The sequence below is a fragment of the Pteronotus mesoamericanus genome, unplaced genomic scaffold, assembly GCF_021234165.1.
Source record: "Pteronotus mesoamericanus isolate MK-2021 breed Mesoamerican mustached bat unplaced genomic scaffold, CSHL_Meso_final scaffold_507, whole genome shotgun sequence".
NCBI classification, from domain to species: Eukaryota; Metazoa; Chordata; class Mammalia; order Chiroptera; family Mormoopidae; genus Pteronotus; species Pteronotus mesoamericanus.
Window position 1 is genome coordinate 11,154,309 of NW_026555319.1, and position 26,637 is coordinate 11,180,945.

A 26,637-nucleotide genomic window follows, 5' to 3' on the forward strand; every position below is an offset into this window, starting at 1 on the left:
ATACTTATGACTTACCTTGAAATTTTTTTCACGGGTACTTTGCATATAGTGGTCTCTTGATGTAATAATTTATATATATGCGTTGTTACTAAAAGAACTTCAAGCAACTTATATATTTCATGAATGAAGAAAGGTAAACTTTATATTTTCTATTACGGAAATTGAATATAAGGAGGTGAAAGTGACTACAGGTGTGGATTAGGTAGGTCTGTCTCTGAATTGAAGACTTAATGTGGTTACGAAACTTTCATCCAGAGTCAGACTGGCTCCATCAGAAGCGTCTAGGGGAAGGACCTTTAAAATATTGGGGTCCATGCTTATCCCATCTTTACTGGTTCAGAATTTCCAAGGATGGGGCCTGGACATCTGTATATTTTTTAAAGCATGTTAGTTAATTTTTGAGAATCTCTACCTTAGACCATTTATTACTTTTATCTTCTACCTCAGATGAAATTTTTTATCCCTCTCGTAAGTCCTTGAATTCCTTAATAAGTATCTTGTCTTGTAAATTTAATAAAGGAGAGGGAATAGTTCAGATTGTGAAAACAGTTTACAAATGTGGGAAACAAAGTAGACCTTGACAGTTTACCTCACACAAAAAGGTTGATTATTCTAAAAAGTCATGTTTGATAAATTACTCAGGTGTCTCAGGAGATGTCTCTGTACTTTTCTATTCTGGAGCCAGTGGCTGGTGAGCAACATAAATGGTACTTTGTTTTCTCTTGGTAGGCAAGGAGGGCACCACGAGCTGGCAGAACGCCTCGTAGAAATACAGTATGAGCTGACTGACAGACTAGCCTTCTATCTTTGTGGCAGGAAACCAGGTGAGTGAAAGGATAGCAGCCTCTGCACACCTCCAGGTAGCCAGTATCTGGAAAAACAAGTTGGTACACTATTATTTATGACCTCTGCTTTAACATATTCTCCATAAAATTGTGAATAAGGATTTCTGTTTGAAATGATAACTATGGCATTTTCTGTTAGATGTAAAAGATGTGGGTCAAGTCATCTTGGGTTTTAGTTTTTATAACTGTAGCTCTAGAGTAGTGACCGTTTTAAACATCAAAGAGCATGATCAAACCAAAACTGAATGTGCACCACAGTTGTCGTGTACAATGGGACTGGGAATGGAAGAGCAAACTAACCACTTCTGTAGTTATTTGAAGAATTCTGCTATCTAAGGAACGGGAAAAAGGCCAAAAGTGAACTTCGCCTTCAGCCACCCTTATTTGTAAGGTAGAACTGGGGTCAGCAAACCATTGCTGTGGGCCAGATCCAGTCTATCATCTGCTTTTTCAATAAAGTTTTTTGTAAGATACCCACGCTGATCAGATTGCCTGTGGCTGCTTTTGCACTAGAGCAGTAGAGTTAAGTAGCTTGAGTAGTTGTGACAGAGACCATGTAACCACAGAGCCTAAAATATTATCTGGCTCTTTACGGAAAAAGTTTGCCAACCCCTGATGTAGAATATCTTCATGCATGTATGCAGTGGTTCTCTACCCTGGTTGTCCATAGAGTTAGGAGCCCCTCGTGTGGTTCCAGTTCCTGGTGAGATGGAGTAAGCACACTCCACCCTTTCTCTCCTGAATATAATTAAAAAACCTGGGCCAAATGCATGCAGTCGCTATTTAAGAACTTGGGCTGGTAAATTAGGGAACTCAAAGTACCATCGAGCTTGTGGTGAGTGTTCTGTTTGTTTTACTTCTGACATGGCCTCCATGACAACCTAAAACCTGGAACTGTGTAACAGATGCAAAGAAGCCTTCCCTGTCTGGTATGAGGAGCAGGAAGTAGTACAGGACAGAGAGGTGGGGGGGTTCCTTTGGGGTTTTTTTCTCCTTTTTCCTCTGCCCTAGTCCCAAGGCAGTCCTGTGGCTGTAGTAGTGGCAACAGTAATGGCAGCGCAGGTGCCTAAATCTCTGGCCTAGAGCATAAGGGGAATCCTGATTGCTTCACTTTTCTCTCTACTCTCTCACTGCTTGGCCCAGGAGGCAGAACCTAGTCAGTTGCTGGCTAAAACAAAAGTACTAACATTATCCATAAAACTTAAGGAAGACTCAGAGTCTTACCACATAATATTCAAAATGCCCAGTATACCAATTGTAATGACTTGGCATATGAAGAACCAGGAAAATCCTAAAGACTGTAAGGGAAAAGTTAGTCAACAGGCACCAGCCCCAGATGATACAGTTGTTGGAATTATCAGACAAAAATTTTAAAGCAGGCAGAAACAGCATGCTCTTAAAAGTGTGAACATCTTGGAAACAATAGAAATATAGGAAGTCTCAGCAGAGAAACAGAAGATGCAGAAATGAACCAAATAGGAATATTAGAACTGAAAAATATAACTAAAATTTTAAAACTAACTAGATAGGCTCAATAGCAGATTAGAGATGACAAAAAAAAAAAAAAGAGTGAGTGAATTGATGCCCTGGCTGGTGTGGTTCAGTGGATTGAGAGCTGGCCTGCGAATCAAAATATTGCCAGTTCAATTCCCAGTCAGGGCACATGACTGGGTTGTGGGCCAGGTCCCCAGTTGGAGGCGGACGAGAGGCAATCAGTCGTATCTCTCGCACATTGATGTTTCTCTCCCTCTCTTTCTCCCTTCCTTCCCCTCTCTCTCTTAAAAACAAAAAACAAACAGACAAAAAAAGACACCCGTGTGAATTGCAAATAAATCCCTAGAAATTACCCAGTTTGACCAATAGAGAGAAAAATAAGAGTGGGAGGAAAATGAAACTAAACAATGCCTCGGGGACCTATGGAACAGTACCAAAAGGCCACATTTGTATCATCAGCCTCTCAGCAAGAGATCAGATTGTGATACAAATGTATATGTATATATGAAGAAGTATTGCCTAAAAACTCTAAATTTGGCAAATGACATGTGCTACAGATTCAAGAAACTCAGATAACCCCAAAAAGGATAAACTCGAAGAAATTCTCACTCGGGTACATCAAAATCAAACTGGTAAAAACCAAAGACAACAAAAACATCCTGAAACAGCCACGGGAAAAAATGTCATATATTGCCCTGATTGGTGTGACATAATTGGTTAGGCGTCATCCCATCCTGCAGGGTGAAAGGTTGCTGGTTGGATTCTCGGTCAGGGCACATGCCTGGGTTGGGGGTTTGGCCTCCTGTCAGGTGCATACGAGAGACAACCAGTCAATGTTTCCCTTTCACACTGATGTTTCTCTCCCACTCTTTCCCCCTCTCTTCCCCTCTCCCTAAAAATAAATAATAAAACCTTTGAAAAATGACATATGGAAACATGTTTATTTGAATGACTGTGGATTTCTCATCAGAAACCATGGATATGAAAAGGAAATCAGTATTTTTGAAGTGCTGAAAAAAATTGTCAACCTAGAACTCCATTTTCAGTGTAAATAACCTTCAAGAATGAAGGCAAAATAAAGACAGTTTAAGATGAAGAAAAATAAGAGAATTAGTTGCTCTAACAGATGCTAAAGCAAGTTCTTTGGGTGGAAGGGAAATCGTACTAGGAACCTTGGTATGGAAATCAAAGGAACCTTGAAACTTCAGGAACGAGAGAAGAGTAACAGAAATGATAAGTATTAGGCTAGAAATAACAGACTCTATTTTGCTGTTAACTTCTTTTTTTTCTTTAAGATTTTATTTATTTTTAGAGATGGGGAGGGAGGAAGAAAGGGAGGGAGAAAAACATCAGTGACAAGAGAGAAACATCAGTTGGCTGCTCCTTGTATGCTCCCTGACTGGAGACTGAACTCATCACCTAGGCATGTGCCCTGACCAGGAATCAAACCAGCAATCCTTCGCTTTGCTGAATGACTCTCAGCCAGCTGAGCCACACAAAAACCTGTATGTGAATGCTTATAGTGGCTTTATTCACTGGCATGGGGTCAGTGTTTTCCAGAAGCTGGGTTAGTATGGAGTCAGCGAGCATTGTAGGAAACGGAGCCCCTGCCTTGATCTGCCAAGACCACCTTTCCCAGCCCTGACTGCTTTATACTAATTGATTGGTTTCAAGGTGAACCGCTAAAGCTCAAGGAAGCTCCACCCCTGCCACATGGAGAGAACTTATGGAAGCCTGCTCTGAGTTAATTCAGCTCCCTAAGTGTTCTTTGCATGGCTGAAGATCATCAGTTTTACTGGGAATATACAAAACATAAGGATTAGGGTGAGCATAGGCTTTCTGTTTAATGATGTCTAGACTTTTGTACCAGAAGGAAACAAGGATATGATCCTTGTTACTGGCCAGACCTTTGGGAATATATAGCCAATCTGGCAACTTCTATTCCCACACATAATTCATAATTATGGGAAGATACTAATTGCAAAACATAAATTGAGAAAATGTGGTGGTCTTTTACAGATCTTATCAGTATTTATACGAACAAAACTTTGGTTTCTGTTTCAGATCACAAAAATGGACAGCACTTTATAATACCTCAAATGGCAGACAGGTAAGGTCATTGAAATATCAATTTTATCTCATTAATATTTCCTTGATTGTATAGTGTTGAAGTGTTTAATATTTTGTGTTTAACAAAGCCCATACATTTTTCTCTTTTATGGCTATACAATTTGGAAATAAGACGGCTGTAAGTAAACCACCATATAAAACTTAAGTTTGAAAGAGCACAAGTAACAAATTTACTGATCAGAAAATTGGAGTCAGTGATATTGTCACAGTTTAGCCAGTTGTGACAGTATATTTTATCTGTAGATTATATTCTTTACCATAAAAGAGTATATCTTTGTCTATAAGAGGGATTGGCAAGTTTTTCTTGTGAAAGCTAGATAGTAAATATTTCGGGCTTTGTGGGCTATACATCCTCTGTCACAACCGCTCAGCTCTACCATCGTACATAAAAGTATCCAGTAAACTCTATTTTTAGGTATTGAAATTAAAATTTCATATACAACTTTCACAAGTTATGAAATACTATTCTTCCTTTGTTTTTTTCCCCCAACCATTTAAAAATGTAAATGCTATTTTTAGCTCATGGGCTAAACAAAAAGTGGGCTATAATCACCCGACCCCTGGTCTATAAGTTCAGATGAGTTGAAGGCTGCAGGAATGAACCCTTAATTTAGCCAGTTATCTTTGCACAACTACTGTCGAGAATTTATGAAATGATTAATTGGTATTCCAGATGTAATCTTACCATTCTGGTTTTTCACAGTCTGCCGTTTTTGTATTCTATCATGCTTTTTTTAATGCTTCCAAAATTGTGGCTTTTCACATTAGTTTTTGTCTTTTAGTTAGTAGGTGATTGTTTTTCTTTTAACCATGTTACATGATTCTAAAAGGAGTTACTTTCACAAAGTTGTTATGTTCAAAATTTCCTCATTGAGTATTGGGCTGTAGAATTTTTGGCTCTGATCATGTCATGAACTTTAATTAGTATCTCGATCCCTTGACTATCTTTATCTTCTACAGAGCTCATGCAAATGATTTTATTTATATTCTTATTAGCTTTGTACATTTTCTTAGCAGCCTGGATTTGTCTGAATTGGCAAAAGCTGCTAAGAAGAAACTTCAATCTGTGAGTATCTGTTTTCTAGTGAACTCCAGTATGGGAACTGTGTCCTGTCAATACCTGTTTTTGTCTCGTTACCTGTTGAATCAGATGACTATTTCATAGTCTTACATGTTGTTAAATCAGAGGCAGACCATTGAGTATGTAGCGGTGAAGACTAGAAGTACTGTTAAGTTCAGTGTATCCAGTTTATTGGATCTGCTTCAAATAATGCCATTTTTCTCAGTCATTTTAAATGTGAAGGCTGTGCCTTTGACATTAGGAAGTTGTTTCTCCTTGTTAGAGATTCCTTGTTTCTCCCAGTGTAAATGAGTAAGTGGGACACATTTCTTGGGATTATGTCCCCTGGTCTTATAGGATGCTAGAGGTTGATAAAAGCAGGTCCTGGAATCATGAGTGCCATAGATTCACGTGCTGCCATTGGGATCCAGCCTCCATTTTAACTCTGGCGTATCCCATGCCATTCATCAGAGCTTGAAGAATTCATGCTTTAAAAAGCTGGTGGTCCTGCCCCCGGTATGTGCTCAGAGTTTGCCCAGGTCTGCAGGTCAAATCTCACTTTAATTTGAGTATTTCTTTCCAGCCTGCTCACCTCAGGTTTAGTCAGGAATCTTCCTCTCTGAAAATGATTAGTCCCACAAATGAAGCATCACCATGGCACTTCCTCAGCTGTTTTAACCACCAGATCACACTCCTCAGCTGTTCTCATTGCTCTCTGGATTGCAACCAAGAGTCTTTTTTCCGTAACTGTAATGGCATCATCCAACTCTCACCTTTCAGTTCCTGCCCTACTTCCCTTCTGGTTCCCATTGTGTATGTGTGCGTGTAAATATTTTGTTGTTGGTTAGCATTCTGAGGCCATTATCTGCTGCCTTCGCGTCCTCTTTCAGGAACCCTCTTTTCGTCTTTTTCCTGTAGCATTCCCCTTTCCCAGCTTCTGTCCCTCTCATTACTCAGGCAGCCAAAATCTGACCATCTTCACAGTGTGAATAGTTGTTTTCCCAAAGCCCAACTGAAATTGCAAGTCCCGTAATTTTTTACTTTCTCTTCATTTCCCTTTTCACAGAAGACCCTTTACTAGAATGTCATATAATATTAAATACTATATATTACATAAAATGACTATATCATTACTAGTATTCAACTGTAATATGAAATAAATGTATTTTATGAAATTTGTTTGCTGTCTCTGTGTTCTATATCTATGGTTTTGTGTGTCTATGTTTTATCGCCTTTCTTAAATTATGAAGGTCATGTAGTTAAGATGATAAGCTTTGGAGTCAGATAGCACTAAATATTCTGTGATTTCCTTTTAATTACTTATGGTATATAAGCCTGTTTTTATTTTCAATAATTCTAATATTATAGAAAAAACCCAGGTTCCTTTGACTGTCCTGTATTTGCCAGGCTGAAAGCTGCATGAAAGCCGGGTTATGTGTAGTATCTCTAGCATGTGGCAGCACTTGGTAAATATGTGGGACCAAGTTGAGTACAGCTCTCGGGAACGTGGGCTCTGAGTCAGACTGGCCAGATAGTGAGCCTCTGACAGGCTCCTTAGCCTCTCTGCCTTGGTTTCCTCTCTTAGAAAGGGAGATAACGATGCAGCAAAGGTGGCAACTCAGAGCCTCTCAGGGAGGGGGAGCTGCTGTTGACGCCACTCTGTGGTCTGCTTAGAGGTGAGAAGGGGAATATTCCCACAGCGAACTTTAGGTGCCAATTCAGTGTTTATCCTACAGTATCTCCCTTACTACCTCCATCTCTGCCTACCTACTTCCTTCTTCCTTTCCTCCCTTCTGAAAAGCTTAAAGAAATATACTAATACTAATGTATTCCTTGAATTAACAAATGTTAACATTGTGACCAACATAAACTTGGATCTCAGACCTATTATGTATCGGCTTTATGACTTTAGGTAAGTTACTAACTTCTGTGACTCAATTTCCTTATCTGTAAAGTGGAATAGTAGTAGTTCCTATTTCATAGAGTTGTGAGTATTAAATATGATGTTAGCACAGTGCCTTGGTTGTAGGCCCTCACTCAGTATTGTTGTTGTAGTTATTGTTAGTAATAACAGCATTGGCTTATAGCTCCTAAGAGGAAAGAAAGTAGATATTTAAGATGCAAATTCAAGTTTCCAATCCTCGTCACCTTATCTAGAGCTTATTATATATGTAATGTAACCACACTAGAGAATATTTGGAAAATAGAGAAGGGGAATCATCCTATTTACCATCCTAATCCATACTGAATGGATTCAGACTCAGTATTTTGGTATATTTCTTCTAATTCTTGTCTCAGATACATATCTTTTATTTTTTAACTGAAGCTCAATCATAATTACAGAATTTTATACCTGCTTTTTTTCACCTAACAATGTATTGTACCCATTTTAATGAGTTCCTGTGAGGTCTGTGTAGCCAGCATTTAAAATTGCTGCCTAAAGTACTCTGTGGTCAGTGTGTGGTTGGATGTATACTGAGCCCCATCTCAGTGCCAGGTACTGCATGTGGGTGTGGGGGACACAGTAGAGAATAGGACAAATTCAGGCTACTCTCACAGAATAGGGAAGCAGTCAACTAAAAAGTAACAGCCATCAAGCACCAGGGTGCATTTTATAAGGAAAAAACGCAGAGAGAGCCAAAGACAGCCTGGGAGGGTGGTAGCCTCATCTGGGTTGAGGAATACCCTGGCTGTCCTGGTTGCTTCCAGCCAGGCACCTGGTCTGGGTGGGGAGTATTCTGTTGGCTGAGCCTGCATAGCATACTGATCAGACTGGCTACTCTTCGTTGGGGATGCTCAGTTCTTCTGGGGATTGGAGGACTACTACTGAGGAAGAGAGCAAAGAGGTTTAGCCAAGGTCTGGTTGATGGTTTCGTGCAATGTCCTGTTTTGGCATCTTTACCCTGCCAAGGCTTTATGACCCATTGTATCTGAGGGCATTGGCAAACATTTGCAAGAGTAAAAGAGGAGACTTAAAGGGTGAGATCATACAGAGTGGAGTACTGGGGCCTTTGAGGTATGTGCTTTAGGCGCCTCTTACCTTCTCTATAGCACAGCCCTATCTGTGTACTATAGAGGAGTGAGGCTGTTATACACAGCAGATAATTTCTAGAGGATCTGTACTATTTTGTAAATGTTGGCTGTGTTACAGTGGGTATTTACTAAGCTCTGGCTTTGGATTAAAACACTAAAGATAAAAAAGTGAGTAAATCACAATCCTCACTCATTCTGCTTGTGTTAATTCTTGTCCTTGTGTTCCTGATATTTTTTTACTTTCAGTTAAATAATCATTTGTTTGAAGAACTTGCCATGGATGTGTACGATGAAGTTGACAGGCGAGAGACTGATGCAGGTGACTTAACATGTGGCTTTATCTAATAAGCTTGTTATAAGTGGGCAGTGGCAAGCTGCCAGCCTCAGTGTTTTACTTGCCCAATTTTTACTGTCCTGATAGCACATGTATGGACATCTGCCTTTATGTGTGTTGGCTTTGCAGTGTGCTTGAGTCTCCCTAGTAAGGCGGGGACCGCGGCTCTCAGAGGAGCGGTGGCACGCCCGTGGTGATGAGATTTTATCTCTCGCTCTTTCCTCTGGCTAGTCTGGCTTGCCACGCAAAACCACAGCACCCTGGTGACTGAGACAACCGTCGTCCCCTTCCTTCCGGTCAATCCTGAGTACTCTTCAACACGGAACCAGGCAAGTGGCTAAGTGTGAAAAGGCACCCGTAGTGATATTTTGAGAATAGCTGATGTCTTGGTGTTTTATTTTTCCAGGATAGGTATTTTAAATTTTTTGATTGAGTCAAATGTTGGTAGCCTTTATACGCACACAAAATTCACAAATTGATGAGAAAAGCAGTAGATAATAGTAGATGCCTGGGTAAGAACGTAAAGCAATTCACAGAAGAAATATAAATGGCCTCCAAATATGAAAAAAATGTTTGACCTCATCAGTAATGGGGGAAAGCAACCTAAAGGCATCAATGAAAGTTTCATCAATTAAATTAATAACGCATATAATAAGGGGTATTCTGAACTGTAAGGATCTGGCAAGATGGGCTATCCCGTGCTGCAGATAAGAGTACAAACTGTTGCAGACTTTAGAGAAGAAACTTGTTAACCTGTTGCAGACTTTAGAAAAGCAGGTTGTTAACCTCAAAAGTAAGTGCTCAGCCTTTCACATGGGAATTCCTTATTTGGGAATATGTTCTAATAAAATAAAAATACAAAGATTCATGCACAGTGATTTTCATTGAAGCACTGTATGTAATAGTAGAGCATTAAAAACAGCTTCAGGACCCATCAAGAGGAGCAAAGCTGATTAAATTAGGACAGTCTTTTCATTTTTATTGATTAATGGCTCTATGTAATGATGGAGTCCCAGCATTATTCTAGACTATAATTTTTTATCTTGAAATTTTAAAATTTCCCTCCGAGTTAATTTTTCATCACTAGGTCTATTGTTAAACTGACTTAATATTATGAAAAAGCTTTAAGTACAACCATTTTGTTTTTGTTCCCAAAAGTAAATATGCATTGTGAGAACTTAAATGTTATATAGTTCTTTTATGTAAATGGTTTTAAACTGATTGCAAGGAAATGTTAATGTTTGGTTCAGTTATGGCCATGAGTGATGACACCTTGATCATGCTGGAAGGTCTTTGCTTAAGTCTAACAATAGTCCCACTACTTTTACGTGGATATTTATTGTGTGTTTTTACATTTGGGAGTATTTCCAATTTTTTTGACCCTCAGGGCAGACAGAAATTAGCTCGATTTAACGCCCATGAGTTCGCCACGCTGGTTATTGACATTCTCAGTGATGCCAAGAGGAGACAGCAAGGCAGTCCTCTCTCTAGTTCAAAAGGTAACTGTTTCACACCTCTCAATGTCTGCTGCTCTGGCCTTCCAAATTTCACACAAGTGTTAGATTTGAAGTTATAAAGTAATTAGAGCAGTCATCAATGGAATAGCTAAGTTAAAGCCCTGTAAGTTTTCTTGGTGCTATGTCGTGACAGAAAGTTTACCTCATGAAGCCCTGGTAAATTATAAATATTTCAGCATTATTAGCTGCTATTCAAATATATCACATATATGGGTTGTTTCTTTTTTTCCTCTTGGGTCACCTATCTTTATTCCTATAAAATTGCATCTTGAAATTAATCTAAAAGTCTGACTTAGATCTTGTTAAAGCACTTAAGAAAATAAGCCCTCTTTTATTCCTAATCTATTTTTAAAATATGTTTTTTGGAAATAAATGAGCTTTGTTCACAGACGTTCTCTACTCCATTTTCCTAAAAGCTGCCGCTGTTGTCCTTTACATGTCGTTCCTATGTTTTCCATAATAGTTATTTTGGAGGGATGACAGTCTTTCTCTCACCAACCCCCCCCCCCAAAAAAAAAAAATCCTCTCCATTCATCTCATATCAACATGGATGACCAAATTCTAATGAAAAGTGACTTCATCAGTGATTTTCAACGCCTAAATAGTAGAGGTAGCTCAGCCTAAAAAAGTGGGTGTAGAGCAAAATGTCCCCAGTACTGAAGAAGGGAACTTTTAGTTTCTAGAATACACTTGCTCAAGAGGACCAGCTGTGGCTGATTCGCCAGAATCCATTCACTTGCTCTCTTTTGAGAGAACTGTCGCTCCATGCGGGACATCATTGGCACCCCCAGCCTGTCAGCTGTACTCCCAGGACTCCTCAGCCGCAAACATAAGCCCTCTTGATTGAACTCATAGTTCACCTTGTTGCTTACCTACAAAACTGAGTTGTAAATACTTTCAATTTGCTGCTATAAACTTTGTATGTCTACAGTGAGAATTATTGTGGTTTAAAATTGTAAAGAGAGCACCCAGTGCCTGTTTCGGAGGTGCCCTCTTCAGTCTAGTTCAATGGCTCAGGGTCCTGTCCCCCTGCTTAGAAACATGCTCCATTCAGCCTCAAAACTGTATCCTCATTTTCTTCTAATTATAAAAATAATACAGCCCTGGCTGAGTGTTTCAGTTGGTTAGAGCGTTGTCCCCATATGCCAAGGTTGTGGGTTTGATTCCTGGTCAGGACACAAACAAGAATCAACCAATAAATGCATAAACGGAACAACAAATCAATTTCTCTCTCTCTCTCTCTCTCCCCCCCCTTCTTCCCCCCAAAATTAGTAAATAAAAAATAAATAAAAACAATACATTTTATTGTAAAACATTTAAACAGAAGAAATACATACGATAATAATTAAGTTTTCAGTCAACAACACATTCCCCAGCAACAGTAAGTACTGATTAACAATTTGTTCTTGATTTTACTGGTTCAGCCAGGAGTAAGCAAATTCTAAGAAAGGTTACTAAACTTTGGTGAAGTACAATGATAAGAGCCCTTTCATCATAAATTTGGAGTATCAAAATGTACATGCTCTTTTGATTTGATGCTTTCATTTCTAAGTGTTAATTGAGGGGAAATAGAGATGTTATATATATATTTCTATAACACTGAAAACAGAAACAATAGAGAAACATTTAGTCATATATTTGAATAATACACAACTTTCTTTTTCAGAGAATAGGTAATGACAAGGATAAAGTAATAATTTTTAAAATAAAGGTTTTGTATAATCCCAATTTTGTAATGAAAAAGTTTATGTACATATATGTACAAGTGACTCTGCCACATATAAGTATAAATTTATAATCAGTCCTCATTATTCACAGGTTCTATATTTGCAAATTCACCTATTCACTCAAATGTATTTGTGACCTCAAAGTCAGTACTCACAGCACTTTCATGGTAATTTGTGGACATGTGCAGTGTGTCAGAATATTTGAGTCGCTGAAAATACATGTTCCCAGCTGAGACTGAATAAGGCCACACTTTGTCTTTTGTCTCAACTTTCATATTGTAAACAAGTGTCCTTTTCAAGTTCTAGTTTTTCACATTTTTGTTCTTTTTGTTAGTGATTTCACTGTTTAAAATGGCTCCCAAGTGTAGTGTTGAAATGTTCTTTAGGGTTCGGAAGCATAAGAAGGCTCTGATGTGCCTCATAGAGAAAATGCCTGTATTAGATAAGCTCTGTTCGTTTAGGCATGAGTCCTAGTGCTGTTTGTGAGTTCACTGCTAGTGAATCAACAATGCACGTACACTAAACGTGCCTTTAAACACAACACACAGAAAACAAGGTTATGCCAGAGGCCTGCAGAAACCTTACCCTGTGTTTCCACTCAGCAGTGGTTCAGTGTTTGATAATTAAGTCTTCACAGCAACTTTATAGGTCGTAACTACTGCAAATAATGAATACATGTATATACTTAGGGAATAGAACAACATATATCAATGGCTATAAATGATTCATTAGTTTCAAATTTTCTACGTTGAATATTCTATAATTAGGTGATATGTATATTATAAATACTAATTTTAAAAACTAAATTCCTTTTATTTTTTCAAAAGATTTTATTTTTAGAGAGAGAGAAAGGGAGGGAGAAAGAGAGGAAGAAAAACATCAATGTGTGGCTCCCTTTCATCCATCCCCCTGCAACTGGGGACCTGGCCCGCAACCCAGGCATGTGCCCCAACCCAGAACTGAACCAGTGACACCTTGCTTCTCAGTCTGGCACTCAGTCTACTGAGCCGCACCAGCCAGGGCTAAATTCCTTTTACATAACTGTAATTTATCACCCAGATATTATCCATCAAAATATCCAGAAACAACATTGGACGCTAGAGGTTAGCTTGAGTTGCCTGAAAGAAATTGGAGAGACTTGAATAATACGTGAACGTTTTTATTCAAAATGTGTTAGAGCCCATAGAATCATCCCTGCTCCCCTGTAGACATACCTTCCTGATAAGCATATGTATGAGTCTACTGGGACAGTCTTTTTTTCTTTCTCTGTCTCCCTAGCATCCAGCTAAATATCAGTATGCCTGTTCTTAGAGCACTTAGCTTCTGCGTTCCACTTTAACAATTCCCTTTCGATAATTTTTAGAAAGATTTTATTTATAAAGAAAGGGGAAGGGAAGGAGAAAGAGGCAGAGAAACACCGATGTGTGAGAAAAACAGCAATAGGTTGTCTCTTACATGCCCCCAACCAGGGACCTGGCCAGGAACTGAACTGGCAACCTTGCCTAGTTTGCAGGAGGTCACCTAAGCCACTAAGTCACACCAGTCAGGGGCCTTTCTATCTTGACTCGACATTACCTCATTAATCGCAGTTAGCTTGCATTAGTACAGCTTTATCTTCATGATTTGGAGCTATACTCTATCTCACTGAATGATTAGAAGCTTAGGAACCTGCTTCCTTCATCTGAGCAGCTCTTTCATAAACCATCTAATTACTTGCGCACAATTGGTGAGAAGCTTAAAGGGATGCTTATCTCTCTGTGCAGTGCATAGTAGGCTGTAGGCTGTATGTCTGGTTGATGACTTGCTCTGTCATCCCTATGTTGGTGTTAATATAATATTGCTATTTCTGTCATTTTGGGTTTTGTTGTTTTTTTTTCTTTTAAATGACTACACCCAAAAATCCTCCCAACGGTTTTTTGGAGAAAAGTTTATTTTAAGCCTGACGTAAAGTTATTTGTTTCTATTGCTAGACAATGTGGAACTCATCCTGAAAACAATCAATAACCAGCACAGTACTGAGAATCAAGACAATGACCAGCCAGACTATGATAGTGTTGCATCAGATGAAGACCCAGATCTGGAAGCCACTGCAGGCAAGGCAAACAGGCAGAAGGTGAGGTGACACACAGAAAGGGGGACTGTTTCTTTTAAAAATGTTTTCTCCTTCAAAATTGCCTTACTTGTAAATCACTGGAGGGCTAGCCCTGTGAAAGTACTGTGGAGGTCAGGTTCCATTTACTAATGAGATTGGGCCAAGCAAAGGTCAAGCGAGGTAAATAGTTTTAAAAGAGGGGATCCTTGGTCCCTGAGTCAGTTGCCGAATCATACAACCTGCTGCAATTGCAACTTTATAAAACTTGCCAGGAGGGACTGGTGTGTTTTTATTTTTCAACAAATATTTACCGAGTGACTTCTCTGAATAATACGCTCCTGAATGAGGTCTAATGTAGTTTCTTCCTTGTGAGGTGGTCAGTCCCTAAGAGGAGAGATAGCTGCATTCAAAGGTACACAGTGATACATGTCATAAGAAGCATAAACAGAAGCAGGGCAGGTGGTGAAAAGAGACACAGCTTGTTGCTAAAAAGAACTACTAGGAGTATCTTTGTAAATGGGATGGCTCTTACTGTGCCTTTAAGGATGTATGGGTTTGGGCATGTGGAAAGGCAGGGAAGGGTGGTCTAGGAAGAGAGAAAGTGAAAGAGAGGCCTCAGGGTCGGGGGGGAAATGGTGATGTGTAGAGACAGCCTAAAAGGAGTGGGACTGAAAGCTGCAGCAGAGGGCGGAGGTCACACCATGCAGGAACGTCATGCCAGACTGAAGAGCGTGGACCTTGGCAGGCGATGCAGAGCGCGGGGAACTTTTAGGCACGGCAGGAGGCAATGGTTAGCTGCTTGGGGTCCTTCATTTTGGGAGGCGTGTTCTGGAGGGTCAGAGAGTGGAGGAAAGCCCAATTAGGGTACTCCTGAAGAGCTGGCCGGGCCACTTCACGGCTTGGGCTGGGTGGGTCCAGATGGTGGAGGAGATCACCGTAGTAGATTGGAGCCCGGAGAATGGACAGCGGGGTTCTGGCTGGTCCGCCCTCTGCTGAATCCCCAGAACCTCGACCCAGACCTGGCCCGCAGTGGGGCTCAGCAAACATTTGAGAATGGATGAACAGAAATATAGAATAGACTGGCCCTGGCAATAAGTTAGATGTTTGAGATGGGGAGATAGACTTAGAAAAGGTGTGTTAGGGGTTTCCCGCTCACAAGACTGTGAGAATGGTGGTGCCATTGGCAGATGTAGGGAATGCGGAGAGGACGACAAGGTCACTTGTCTGAAACAAAACCCTGCCCAGTTTCCCCAGCAGCACCAGGTTCACTTGGTGAAAGCAAAAGCGATGACGGGGTCCTCTGCACTGACGGGCCTCCCGCTCCTCTCTGCCCTGCACACCCTCTCTATCTGAGCTCTGCCACTGGCTGGAATGATCTCCCCCCAGACAGCCATTTGACTAATGTCCTCACCTCCTGTAGGCTGTTGCTCACATCTCACCTCCCCAAGGGCTTACCCCAGGCTGTCTAATTAAAATACACCCACCTTCAGCTCTACTTTGGCTCCCCTGCCCCTTGCCCTTCTCCATTTTATTTATTTTCCAGCACACTTAACACCTGTTGTACTATATAGTTACATATTTTTTGCCTCCCTTACTCTGTTGGATATAGACATCATGGAAATAGGAATCATCTATTTTATTTTCTTATAATATCCCAAGCCCCTAGAACACTGCCTGATGCTCAACAAAAATCTATTGGAATGAATGAATAAAAAAGAAAAATGAATAAGCAAGGAAAGGCAGACAAGACAAATGCACTTAGAGAGTCATTGTCAGAGTAGATTTATAGCCCCACTGCCTATTCTGTTAGAAAATATTGACTTTAAAATTTTTCAAATATTATAATAACCCCACCTTTATGTTTTATTTTTGCATTATCCTCAGAAGCCTTGATTTGGTTTGATTAACTTTGCAATCCAGCTGGCATGGTCAGAATTTGAAATTCTTTAGCTGTTAGTCTTGAATGTTATCATCATCTCAGATTGTGAACATTTTCCCCAATTTATTTTTAGAGCCTAGATTCAGATTTATCAGATGGACCAGTCACTGTGCAGGAATTTATGGAGGTCAAAAACGCTCTAGTGGCTTCTGAGGCCAAGATACAACAGCTAATGAAGGTGAATAACAACTTGAGTGACGAGCTGAGAATTATGCAGAAAAAGGTAACATGTTAATAAATGCCAGGATGATTGACGCTTTAACCCCTTAGTATAAGGAAGAATCCCAGGCACAATGCTTGTGGTCAGAGGGAAGAAAAACAGTTATTGTAACAGACCTAAAAATCTTTGGGCCAAGCTGTCTTTTTGGAAGCAGTGTGTATTTGGATATTTCAGATTAAATAGCTTTGATAAGAAACAAATCCAGAGTAAGCCTCCCAATAGAAGAAACATACAACCTATTAAGTGTTTGGATCAGTTGTAGTAACCCTTGCACTATTCTGTGCTTCTGGGATCCTGGATGCCACTCCATGGATGATGTGATTCTTCCCATTGCTCATTATGCTGGAAAGGCAGAGCAGATACGCTCCAGGCGTCTATGTGTGTTTATCAGCATTCCACATCATACCCCACCCCATGCCACGCAAGGGGTGCTGTCTCTGTTCATTCTTATTCTAAGTTGTTATTCACCCCCACCCTAGCAGCCCTGTCCCACATGCCCGCTTTTTCGCTGGTACTTAACCACTGATTTATGATGTCTTCACAGTCTGGAGCGGGGCCTGCCACAGAGCAGATTCTCAGTGAATACAAGCATTTCATTTGTACTAGTGAGAGCTGTACACGAGTCAGAAAGAACCCCTTTGCTCAGCATTTTCTCATTCACTGCCTTTTAAGAGAGTAAGAAATATATGGCCAATGGTAGCAAGTAATTTGCATAAGATGGGAGTTATATACGTAATTTTTTATGAAAGTTCTAAGAAAAGGGAGTTGAAAAATTCTAAATTCTGCCCAAAACTTTGTGGGTACTGATCCCGTCATATAGTTCTCTACAACATGAGATTTTTGTACACTTCCCTTAAACAGAAACAAAACAGTCATTTGAAGAGTAGTGCTTCAGAATCATAATCAAGAACAGAGGACATGGTGCACTTTATTTGTGGCTGGGCGCTTTGCAACGGTGCTTCCTAAAGGAAGGCCACAGAACCAATAAGAGGTCTGTCAGGAAGTGCCCTGCAGTGCACCTGCCTGGGCTTGGTCTAAGATTCTTTCAGTATTGAGTTCTCGATCATTTTTTGAGACCTATTGACATAAACGACTCCACTACCTATAATAGAAGGAGACAGGAATGCCTGAAGATGAGTCATTTTAAACAAACACTTGATCTGTGCTGTACCGGGCCTATCTAGGCCTGGTGTGCAGCTGCGAACAACACAGACCAAGAGCCGTGTTATACAGGGCTTGCACGTCCTTTGTCTTTTCTCAACTATCTTTTGTTTAATGAATTATAGTTCGACCCATTAATTGAACTAATAATTTTGTTGAGGTGCCTTTTTCTGAAACATGCTGACTTTGCCACTGTAAATCAACTTGCTAAGCATCAACTTTTTAATTCTCTAATGCTCCTTTTAGTACTTGTAGAAATTGCCAGAGATAACCTATCTCTGAAAGCAAATGCCTTGAGCTTCTTTAAGAATTGCAGCGTGAAATTACTTGCTATTCCTCATGGATTATTTTCTCAATTCTTAGAAAATGCTTTTGATTTCTTAAAATATTGAATTATCTATAACTTTTCATTTCCTGTTACACTTCTTCCAAACCAAAAAAGTGTAGTTTGGTTCTTATTAAGATAAACATCATTCAAATTTATCCGAGGACATCTCTCTAAATATAGAATACTAAAAGTCTTAAAAATTGAAACCAGGAACTTGTGCTCACCAAAAAACTTGCAAGCAAAATCCAGACTGGATGTTTCGGAGACATAAAAAGTATTAAGATAAAGTTTCCGATTTCAAGGCCTTGTCTAAACAACTCTAAGAGAAGGCTTCTACAAGACATGTGACTAGACACCCCAGTCCTTAATTGACAGGTCTGTATCAGTTATGCTCCTCACTCTTTGGACCTTGACCATTTCTCCTCAGAATATAGGTTCCCTAATACAGTTTGATAGGCACCTTTATGCCTGTCTGTGTCCTGGAATGTAGGAGTTTTCAGTGGCTGCTTGGCACTTTGCGGCTACTCCTTCTTTGGAATGGGAGTTGCAGATATAAGTTATACCCTGAAAGCCTTTGTGGTGCAGAAGCAATCTATCATTGTTTAGAAGGTCATTCTTCGAGAAAGCCGAGAATGAGGGTATTTCTCTGGCAGAGGCAGTAAGTCAAGCTTTCACAAAAGTTTGGCACTATTAATATAAAGTATGTGAAATACGTTTATTCAGCAAAGATGTATTGATTTTATTTCAAAGTTAGGTAAAGTTTTTTTAAATTTATAGTTGACAAAGTAGCGTGATTTTTATCTGATCTTTCACATTTTAACAGTTGCTTGGAAAAGATGCTAATTAATGAAGAGGAGCAGCCACTATTGGTGTATTTTTTCACAGATCGGTGCTTTATAAATAAAAATTGAAAGTAACTCCTAACACTGAATGGGTTTGCTATTGAAAAAGTAATGATCTTCTGGTGCAAATAAGTTTGGTGCGGACCTCAGCCTTGACCCTGGTGGGGAATTTGGTCAGATTTTACAGTCTCTGTCAAAGAGTAGACAGCTGAACTCACACCACACCCAACTTATAAAATGTCATGGAAGATGAAGGAGCACCAGAGGGGAAGGACACTCTGCAGACTGGACTCAGTTAATTGTGTTTAAAATGCCAGACGCCAAAGAGTAACACGATTCCTTGCTGATCCCTAAACTCTTAACTCATCAGACACCGTGAAGCAGCCTGCATGTGAGGAACGGAAAGAGCATTCAGGGTCTCCGAGTGACAGACTCTAACTAAAATGGGATGGTGCCAGGCAGATTAGTGTTTAAAGCTGACACCACCATGGTCGCGATTTTGGGTGACAAAGCCAAAGGAGAGAGAGGCCACATATTCCGGCCATGACTGAAAGCTGATCAACCACCAGAGGGAAGCGAGCCTGCTGCATGGAATGTTCAGATGAAGATGTTAATGTAGTTAAATAGGTCTTCAGTTTTCTTTGTGATATGTTAATATAGCAAACGTACCATGATTCAGTTCCCTCTATTTTTTTAAAAAGTGCTAAATTGTTTGGAACATAAAGAATATTATGTAATAAAAACTTGTTGATCATAATTTTTCTTGTTGGCATTTTGGGAAGCAGTAGCTGATATGATTTTCCATGAGCTGAACTTCACTGTCTTTCTTGCTTTGCACAGCAACTCCAGTAAATTTTGTGCTGCTTCCATTGTGTCCATTGGCATTTTTGGCATTTGCAAATTGCTTATGGTTCATTTGAAAAGCAAGTTACCTAAGCGATGTCTTAATGATCTCAAGCTCTTGCTAGAAACAGCCTTAGGATAATCCAGAGCTTACCTATAAATATTTCCCAGGCCTGCCATGACCAAAATTTAAATGGTTAGACATTTCATGTTTACAAAGTCCAAACTGCAACCTTTCTACATTCAGAAATTAAGCTATTTAATATGCTTCAGTGATAAAGTGAGTTGATTGCGTTCTCGTTTGTAGTTGCCTTTTACTTTCAACTCAGCTAGTTGTTATTGTTCTTATTGTTTAAAGCTGATAGTTCTGTGTGTTTATTTCGTGTTTGCTTTTTCTGCTTGCTATAAAAAAAAACACAGTCCCACTGCCAAACATTTCTTTCAGCTTCAAACACTCCAGAGTGAAAATTCGAACCTCAGGAAACAGGCTACAACCAATATATATCAGGTGCAAACTGGTTCTGAGTACACAGACACTTCCAACCACTCTTCCTTAAAGCGACGTCCATCTGCCCGGGGCAGTAGGCCCATGTCCATGTACGAGACGGGATCAGGTCAGAAACCATATCTCCCAATGGGAGAAGTGAGCCACCCCGAAGAGAACAGGACGAGACTCCAGCCTTTCCCCGCACATGTAAGTAACACCACTGGCGCTTCCGTTGTTTGTTCTCTGTCCAGCATGACTCCTGCATTGCCTCTTCTGAACCTGCAGATGCCCACGTCTCTGCTTTGCCAAACTGGGCTATGAGAGTTGTCATTGTGTTTGCTGTATTAACATGTCGACAGATGATTGTGGAAGTGCCACAAGCACACAGGGCCATTGGCCAAAATTTTTCAACAAGGCTAGGGATTCTGGTTCTTGCTCATCGCCCCTCCCCCTTTTCTCCCTCGTATCCATAATATCTTTCCCAGCCAGGCAGTATTGAAATTTTTTTAATAACAAACTTTCTTCCCCAGTTACAAAAACAAACATTGTAAAGATTGCCAGTGTAAGTGCCAGCTTCTTTGAGGTAGACAGATATGTGCCCCTTTATAAACTGGAGCTCTGAGAATTCAAAGTGCCTCCTGTGCTCCTCCCACCTGGGCAGGTGGCATCTGTGGTCTGGACATACAGGGTAGGTCTAGAAGCCTCTAGGCCTCCACAGCTTCTACGTGTGTGGTCAGCGTGCCTGCTTAGCTTCTACATCCACCTCCTCCCCTTTGGGGAGAAAACAGTGCTTTTTCATTTCACAGGAGTGAGTGTAAAAACTCTACATCAATTTCAAAAGTTTTGTATTCCAAAGATTGTGTTCTGTAACAGACTATTAATATCTTATTTTACAATGGGATAAGTGTTACGAGGTTTTCAAACAATATATTTGTTTCAGATTGATTTATTTTCAAAATCTGTTTTGACAAAATGCTACAGACATTTTGAACTGATGTGATGTATTTGAGAGTTATAGTAATGTGTGTTTTTTTTAATGTCACAGTTATTTTTCAGTCAAATTTTATAGGAGTTTCCAAAAAATTCTCAGAGTAAATTCAAAGTAAAGAATATATGTGGTCTAATAAATTAAACCCTAGTTTAATTTTGTCCAGCTTTAGTGTGGTAAATTTACAGTGTTGTTATACTATAATTGGGAGTCTGTTACTTCCACTTGTTAAGTTGTTTGGGTTAAACATTCTAAAGCAATTGATTTGATATATTTGGCATACTGGGATTGTCAATGAACTAAGTTAAGAATCTTATTTTTGTATAACTGAAAACACAACTTAGGAAATGCAACCTATGTTAGCTTTCATAGTGTACTTTTTTATTTTAGAAACATTTAGAATGTAAGAATGTCATATTGCAAAAGTAATTTTATGTCTATTAAAAATTGATAACGTATACCAACTTTTAATCATTCATATAGTTTCTCATTTTGTATTACCCATCCTGATTAGAAAACTAGTATTTGTTTAAGCTTTTTTTTTAACTATCAGCAAATTTGACAAAGTATGCCAGGTATTATCTTTTTTCCTTATAGAAAATAAGCTTTATAAATTTTGAGTAATTTCTGGGAAGCCATTCAATAAAGGATCAAATATCTCAGGGAATCTGTCACTGGCTAGGCTGGCATGGCAGCCAGCACTGATCTCACATAGCAAGTGGTAGCTTTTCAGGACTCTTTTACTGGGAAACCTGGGCTGAAGGCAGGGTAGGTGGTAGGGTTTTTGTTGTTTGTATTTTCCCGAGTGTGTTTCTTTTTCCCCTTTCAGATTGGGAGGAGTGCGCTTGTGACCTCCTCTTCGTCTCTGCCTTCCTTCCCCTCCACACTTTCCTGGTCCAGGGACGAAAGCACCCGAAGGGTTAAGTACACTATGAATGGTCTGCTCTGTGGAGGAGGGGCCGTGTTCCTGGGCGCTTTGTGTTTCTGGCCCTCCTGTCCCTTGCTAACTGCCCTCCTGCCCTGCATGAGGCAGCGCTTCCCTCTTGGTGTGTCACAAGCACAGCAGTGTGCATGGGCACGCACGCACGCGCGTCTATAGGAAGCACTATAGGAAGCAGCCTCCCTTTTGTCTAACTCCACGTTATTCTGTTTCACGCACTATATAACGAAGTCCACAATTCACCCTGTAACATTTTTTCTGAGTGTACTATCATTTTAAACAATCAGAAAATTAGCTGGCTGCTGGTTAAATATTGTGGTAAGGCAAACTCTCAAATTTGTTCAGAGCTTCAGTTATCAGATTAAAACTAGTATATTTGACTAACTGAAATGCTAAATCATGCTTTTTTATTTTTTTTAACCTCTTAACATATTTTATGTCAGCACCCTACTTTACAAACCAAGGTTTTGCAGTCCCTGCGCCTGATGTAAGCATCAGAACACATAGCAGAACTGGAGGTGTTGGCGGCTGTTAGTGTGAAGCTGTTCACTTTGTTAGTTGGCCAAGTCCAGCTTGCTGTCGTATCACTTAATTCCCAGTAACAGTACATGATTTAGGTAAGCCCCTTTTAGAATAGCCAGGCAGCAAGTATTTATTAAGCATCTCCTCCATACCCAGCCTTTTGGTAAGTCAGTGGAAGGGTCCTAGGGACTTAGGTGACATCCGTGCTCCCAAAGATACTATCAATTTAAAAAAATACTTTTACACATGAAGAGGACATGATGGCAAGCTGGGACAGACATGGAAAGAGCACAAGTTTTGAAGAGATACAGTCAGGTCCCTTACTCAACTCTTTTTTTTTTTTTTTTTTTTAAGCAGAAGGGGAGTATAACTAAGGTGAGAGGAGGGAAGGAGGCTGTGGGTATGGGACCACCTTTGTAGACATAGTGGGATTTGCACTGGGCCATTGTCCACTTCCTGCACGTCTGTAGGAATGATGGAGAATCCTTCTTTTCCACTGACAGAGCCATATGGCACATCAAGGCCCTTTGGAGGTTCTTTTCTGCAGTTTCGAAGTAATCTATTAAAAATAACTCTTGATATGTATTATATACTCCAAGTCTTCTGAGGAGTTCTGAAATGGAACTGCATTGTTTTTTATTACGATATTTCGGTTAAGATAAGGAACAGTTAATAGAAATGAAATACCTCATTTGAAATTTTCGTAACAGTCAAGTAAACTTTTTTCCACTGTGAAATTTTTTTAAAAACCCCAAAATTTGTTTTGCTAGTTTGGGAATCATGGCAAGGACTGATTGCTGAGATGGAGTTTTACACAAAATTAACGTCATTTAAAGTGATAATCCTGAATGTTCCTGAAGGCTTCATCATGAGTTTAGATTTTTATGGCATGTCTGTATTAAAAACAAATTGGAAATCTATTAAACAAACTGAACCAGCACCAGCTATATGGTAACTTTTCTATTAACAGCTTTGAGAGAGCAGCACTTTTAACTAATGGATCTTACCTCTGCATGTTTACAGTAATTTCCACAAAATTAAATGCTGGCTAATTTGAAGTCCTGTACATATGTTTTTGTCAACAATGATGAAGGGCTTAATTTGTAAGTAAATGATTTCCTGGGTAGTTACCGCTGTGCATTGTTTTTAGTGTTTGAGAAACACACCCTGAATTTTATTACTCTTCTAAAATGTTTAAATGAAACTTAGTACTTTTAATCATTGTGGGGGTAGTACATTTGATTTGTAAATGCCAAGTTTACATCAAGGAAGGAAAAAGATTCATTATAAAAATGTGGGATTTTCTCGGCTTAATTCTATTTTTAGAAATTTCCACTGGAGTAGCTCTGGATGAATTTTCCAGAATAATTATTTAAATACAAGTTTTTTACATTACGTGTGTGTGTGTGTATATATGAAAAAAAAAGGAAAAGAAATTTAAAGATCGGTCAAACATTCCCTGTTAAAGGTAAGATGGGCTTTTGTCTTTGAGATCACCTCTCGAAGAGCCTGGTTTCACTGTTCCTGCATTGGACACAGTGCTTGCCTTCGGTCTTCCATCTAGATTTCCCATAGTCAGTAGCTCACTGATTGATTCATAAAGCCAGATCAAAATAAGGCAGCAAGTGAAACAGAACTGCTTGCTTGTAGGAGATATAAACAAAGGGATCTTAAAAGTTATAGCCAGTTTTACAGAACTGAAACTCTCCATATGGCTCCAGCTAACACTTTTAATCATTTGCCAGATGAAGTTGAGTGGGTACAGATTTTAGGAGCCCAGCTCAAGTGTCTAGCGCCTGAGACCAAAGCAGAGCACATGCGGGAATGTGAAAGATCTCGGCAAACAGAGAAAGGCAGCATTTGCCCAGGGAGAGGAAAGGGGGGCCTGGGGATAGTAAGCAAAATGTGATATGAATAAGGAGGCCCCCATGGGGGGGGGGTGCTGGCTGCCTTGCCTGCTCACATAAGGGCTTTCAGAGGACCAGGCAGCTTTACCAGTAAGGAGCCAATAGGTTTTATGTAGGCTTTCCTAAAACTGACTTACCCTAAAGTAGCCACCATTTTCGATGAACTGTAGGGTCTCCATATGTTTAAACAAGGCCCTTAATTTACAGTTAACCCTTGAACAACATGGGGAGTTAGGGACCCTTGACAAATGTGATGTCCAACTACCAGCTGATCTTTGAACAACATGGGTTTGAACTGTGTGGGTCAATTGAACTGTGCAGTTCAGTTTTTTAAAAAAATTGTGTGTCCGTGAACCCACGCAGTTCAAACCTGTATTCTTTAAGGGTCAACTGTACAGCTATAACTTTAGCAACATTTTATTGCAGCATTAATAAAATTCCTTGGTCACATGTTTTGATTAACTTTGATTAAATTCAGCTTATAGAGCATTTAGGTTGTTTTTTATAAAAGATTTGATTTATTTTTAGAGAGGGGGAAGGGAGGGAGAAAGAGAGTGAGAGAAACATTGATGTGCAAGAGATACATCAATCCCCACGCCCCCAACTGGCCACCCCGCCTGCCACCCAGGCATGTGCCCTAACTGGGAATTGAATTGGTGACCTTTTGGTTCAGAGGCCGGCACTCAACCCACTGAGCCACACCAGCCAGGGCAGTTTAGGTTTTAAATCAGCTTCCACTGGCTTCTATCCTAGATGAAGAAATTCTCAGACATTATGGATAAAATAAAAACTGAGGGAAAACATTTTTAGTAATCGCTTAAGAACTAACATAGTCCCCTTTAAAGGAACGCAATCCTCTTCAAATTCTGTCACTCTGAAAGACCCTAAGCTTAGTGCTGCCATTTGCATAACACGTTTAGCATTTTTTAAATCTCCACAGTTGCATCCAGTCTTTATATTTTAAGGGCTAGGTGTTTTGCAAAACCAGTAAAAGTGTTTGGACACTGGGTTAATCCATTTTGATTCGGAAACAACATGTGGCAATATAAATGACAATACTAGTTTTCTGGTGTGGCTCATACAAACTCTCTTAGGGTGGTTCTTGGAGAGCTATATGTGTTTTGAGCAGTGGTGATCCTCAGAGCTCCTGGCATGGAATATTGGAGATAACAGGAGACCTGGATTCTTGGTCCTGTTTTTCTGCTGACTCTGGCCTTGGGTGTGTCATTTTCAAATGGACCCTTTATTTTCTCATCTGATGTTAGACTAGATAATCTACAAGAAGCGTCCAGCACTGCAGGTCTGTGGGTACATAAGTGCTGGCATGTTTGCTATTTAAATATCTTCTTATGTTACAGTTAAATTCATATTCCTTAGGGAACTAAATGTGGGTATGTTGCCTTGTGGGTCTGTGTTAGTTGTACCAAGGATCTGTTCATGGAGTAGCCACTGAACTAAGAAGGAAATGGTACAAAAAAGGAAAGGAGCCATTTCTGTATCCACTGTTCATCTTTTACTAAATTTTCAATAAAGGGTTGGCCCCTGTCCCAAGTGAGACCTGGTCCATAAAGGTCATACGGCCTAATAGGTTGTATGATTCCTGGGGAAGGCTTCCAAGAAGTGTCTCGTGCTCCATACTAACGGGGGACACCTTTTCTCTCTTGTAGGCATCTAGACTGGAGAAGCAGAACAGCACACCTGAGAGTGACTATGACAACACTCCCAATGACACGGACCCAGATGACATTGGGTACATCTGCAGGAAGGATGTACCAGGGTCGGGCTCTTAAAGCAGAGACCTAACAGGCTGTGGTCAGGAAGCGTAGTTCATCACCTGCACCCTTTTCTCAATTTTCAGACCCATGAAGTCTTTTTTTGTTTTTAATTTTTATTGATTTGGGGGGAGGGGGGAGAAACATGGATTTGTTGTTTCACTTATTTATGCATTTATTGGTTAATTCTTGTATGTGCCCCAACTGGGCATCGAACCCGAACCTTGGCATGTCAGAATAATGCTCTAACCAACTGAGCTACCCAGCCAGGGCAGGGGTGACTTTATAATGGCACACCCTCCCCATTCCAGTTATTCCCTCCCTTTCCCCATCTGCACCCTTTCTAGAAGAGTCATAATTTCCAGCCCTTTGGTAAATGGAATAGCCTCCGTGTGAGCAGTGGCTGCCTGCTGAAACAGCCTACCACAGTCTCCTGCCTGGCAGGATAAAGGAAAC

At 40.0% G+C, this 26,637-nt stretch overlaps 1 protein-coding gene across 5 annotated transcripts in view; it reads left to right on the forward strand.

Annotated features, from left to right (window-relative positions):
* GIT2 (GIT ArfGAP 2) overlaps positions 1 to 26,637 on the forward strand; it is a 43,563-nt gene that overhangs the window by 9,739 nt on the left and 7,187 nt on the right. The window contains exons 7-17 of one of the 5 annotated variants that reach the window (XM_054594225.1): positions 730 to 824; positions 4,404 to 4,449; positions 5,484 to 5,535; positions 8,809 to 8,881; positions 9,128 to 9,225; positions 10,284 to 10,395; positions 14,111 to 14,253; positions 16,245 to 16,394; positions 20,011 to 20,259; positions 21,870 to 21,959; positions 26,077 to 26,159. In XM_054594225.1, coding sequence (XP_054450200.1) covers positions 730 to 824; positions 4,404 to 4,449; positions 5,484 to 5,535; positions 8,809 to 8,881; positions 9,128 to 9,225; positions 10,284 to 10,395; positions 14,111 to 14,253; positions 16,245 to 16,394; positions 20,011 to 20,259; positions 21,870 to 21,959; positions 26,077 to 26,159 — 1,191 coding nt within the window. Of the gene's footprint in view, positions 1 to 729; positions 825 to 4,403; positions 4,450 to 5,483; positions 5,536 to 8,808; positions 8,882 to 9,127; positions 9,226 to 10,283; positions 10,396 to 14,110; positions 14,254 to 16,244; positions 16,395 to 18,703; positions 19,523 to 20,010; positions 20,260 to 21,869; positions 21,960 to 26,076; positions 26,160 to 26,637 lie in introns of those variants that run through there. The other 4 variants (XM_054594226.1, XM_054594227.1, XM_054594228.1 and 1 more) reach the window with 4 other exon arrangements.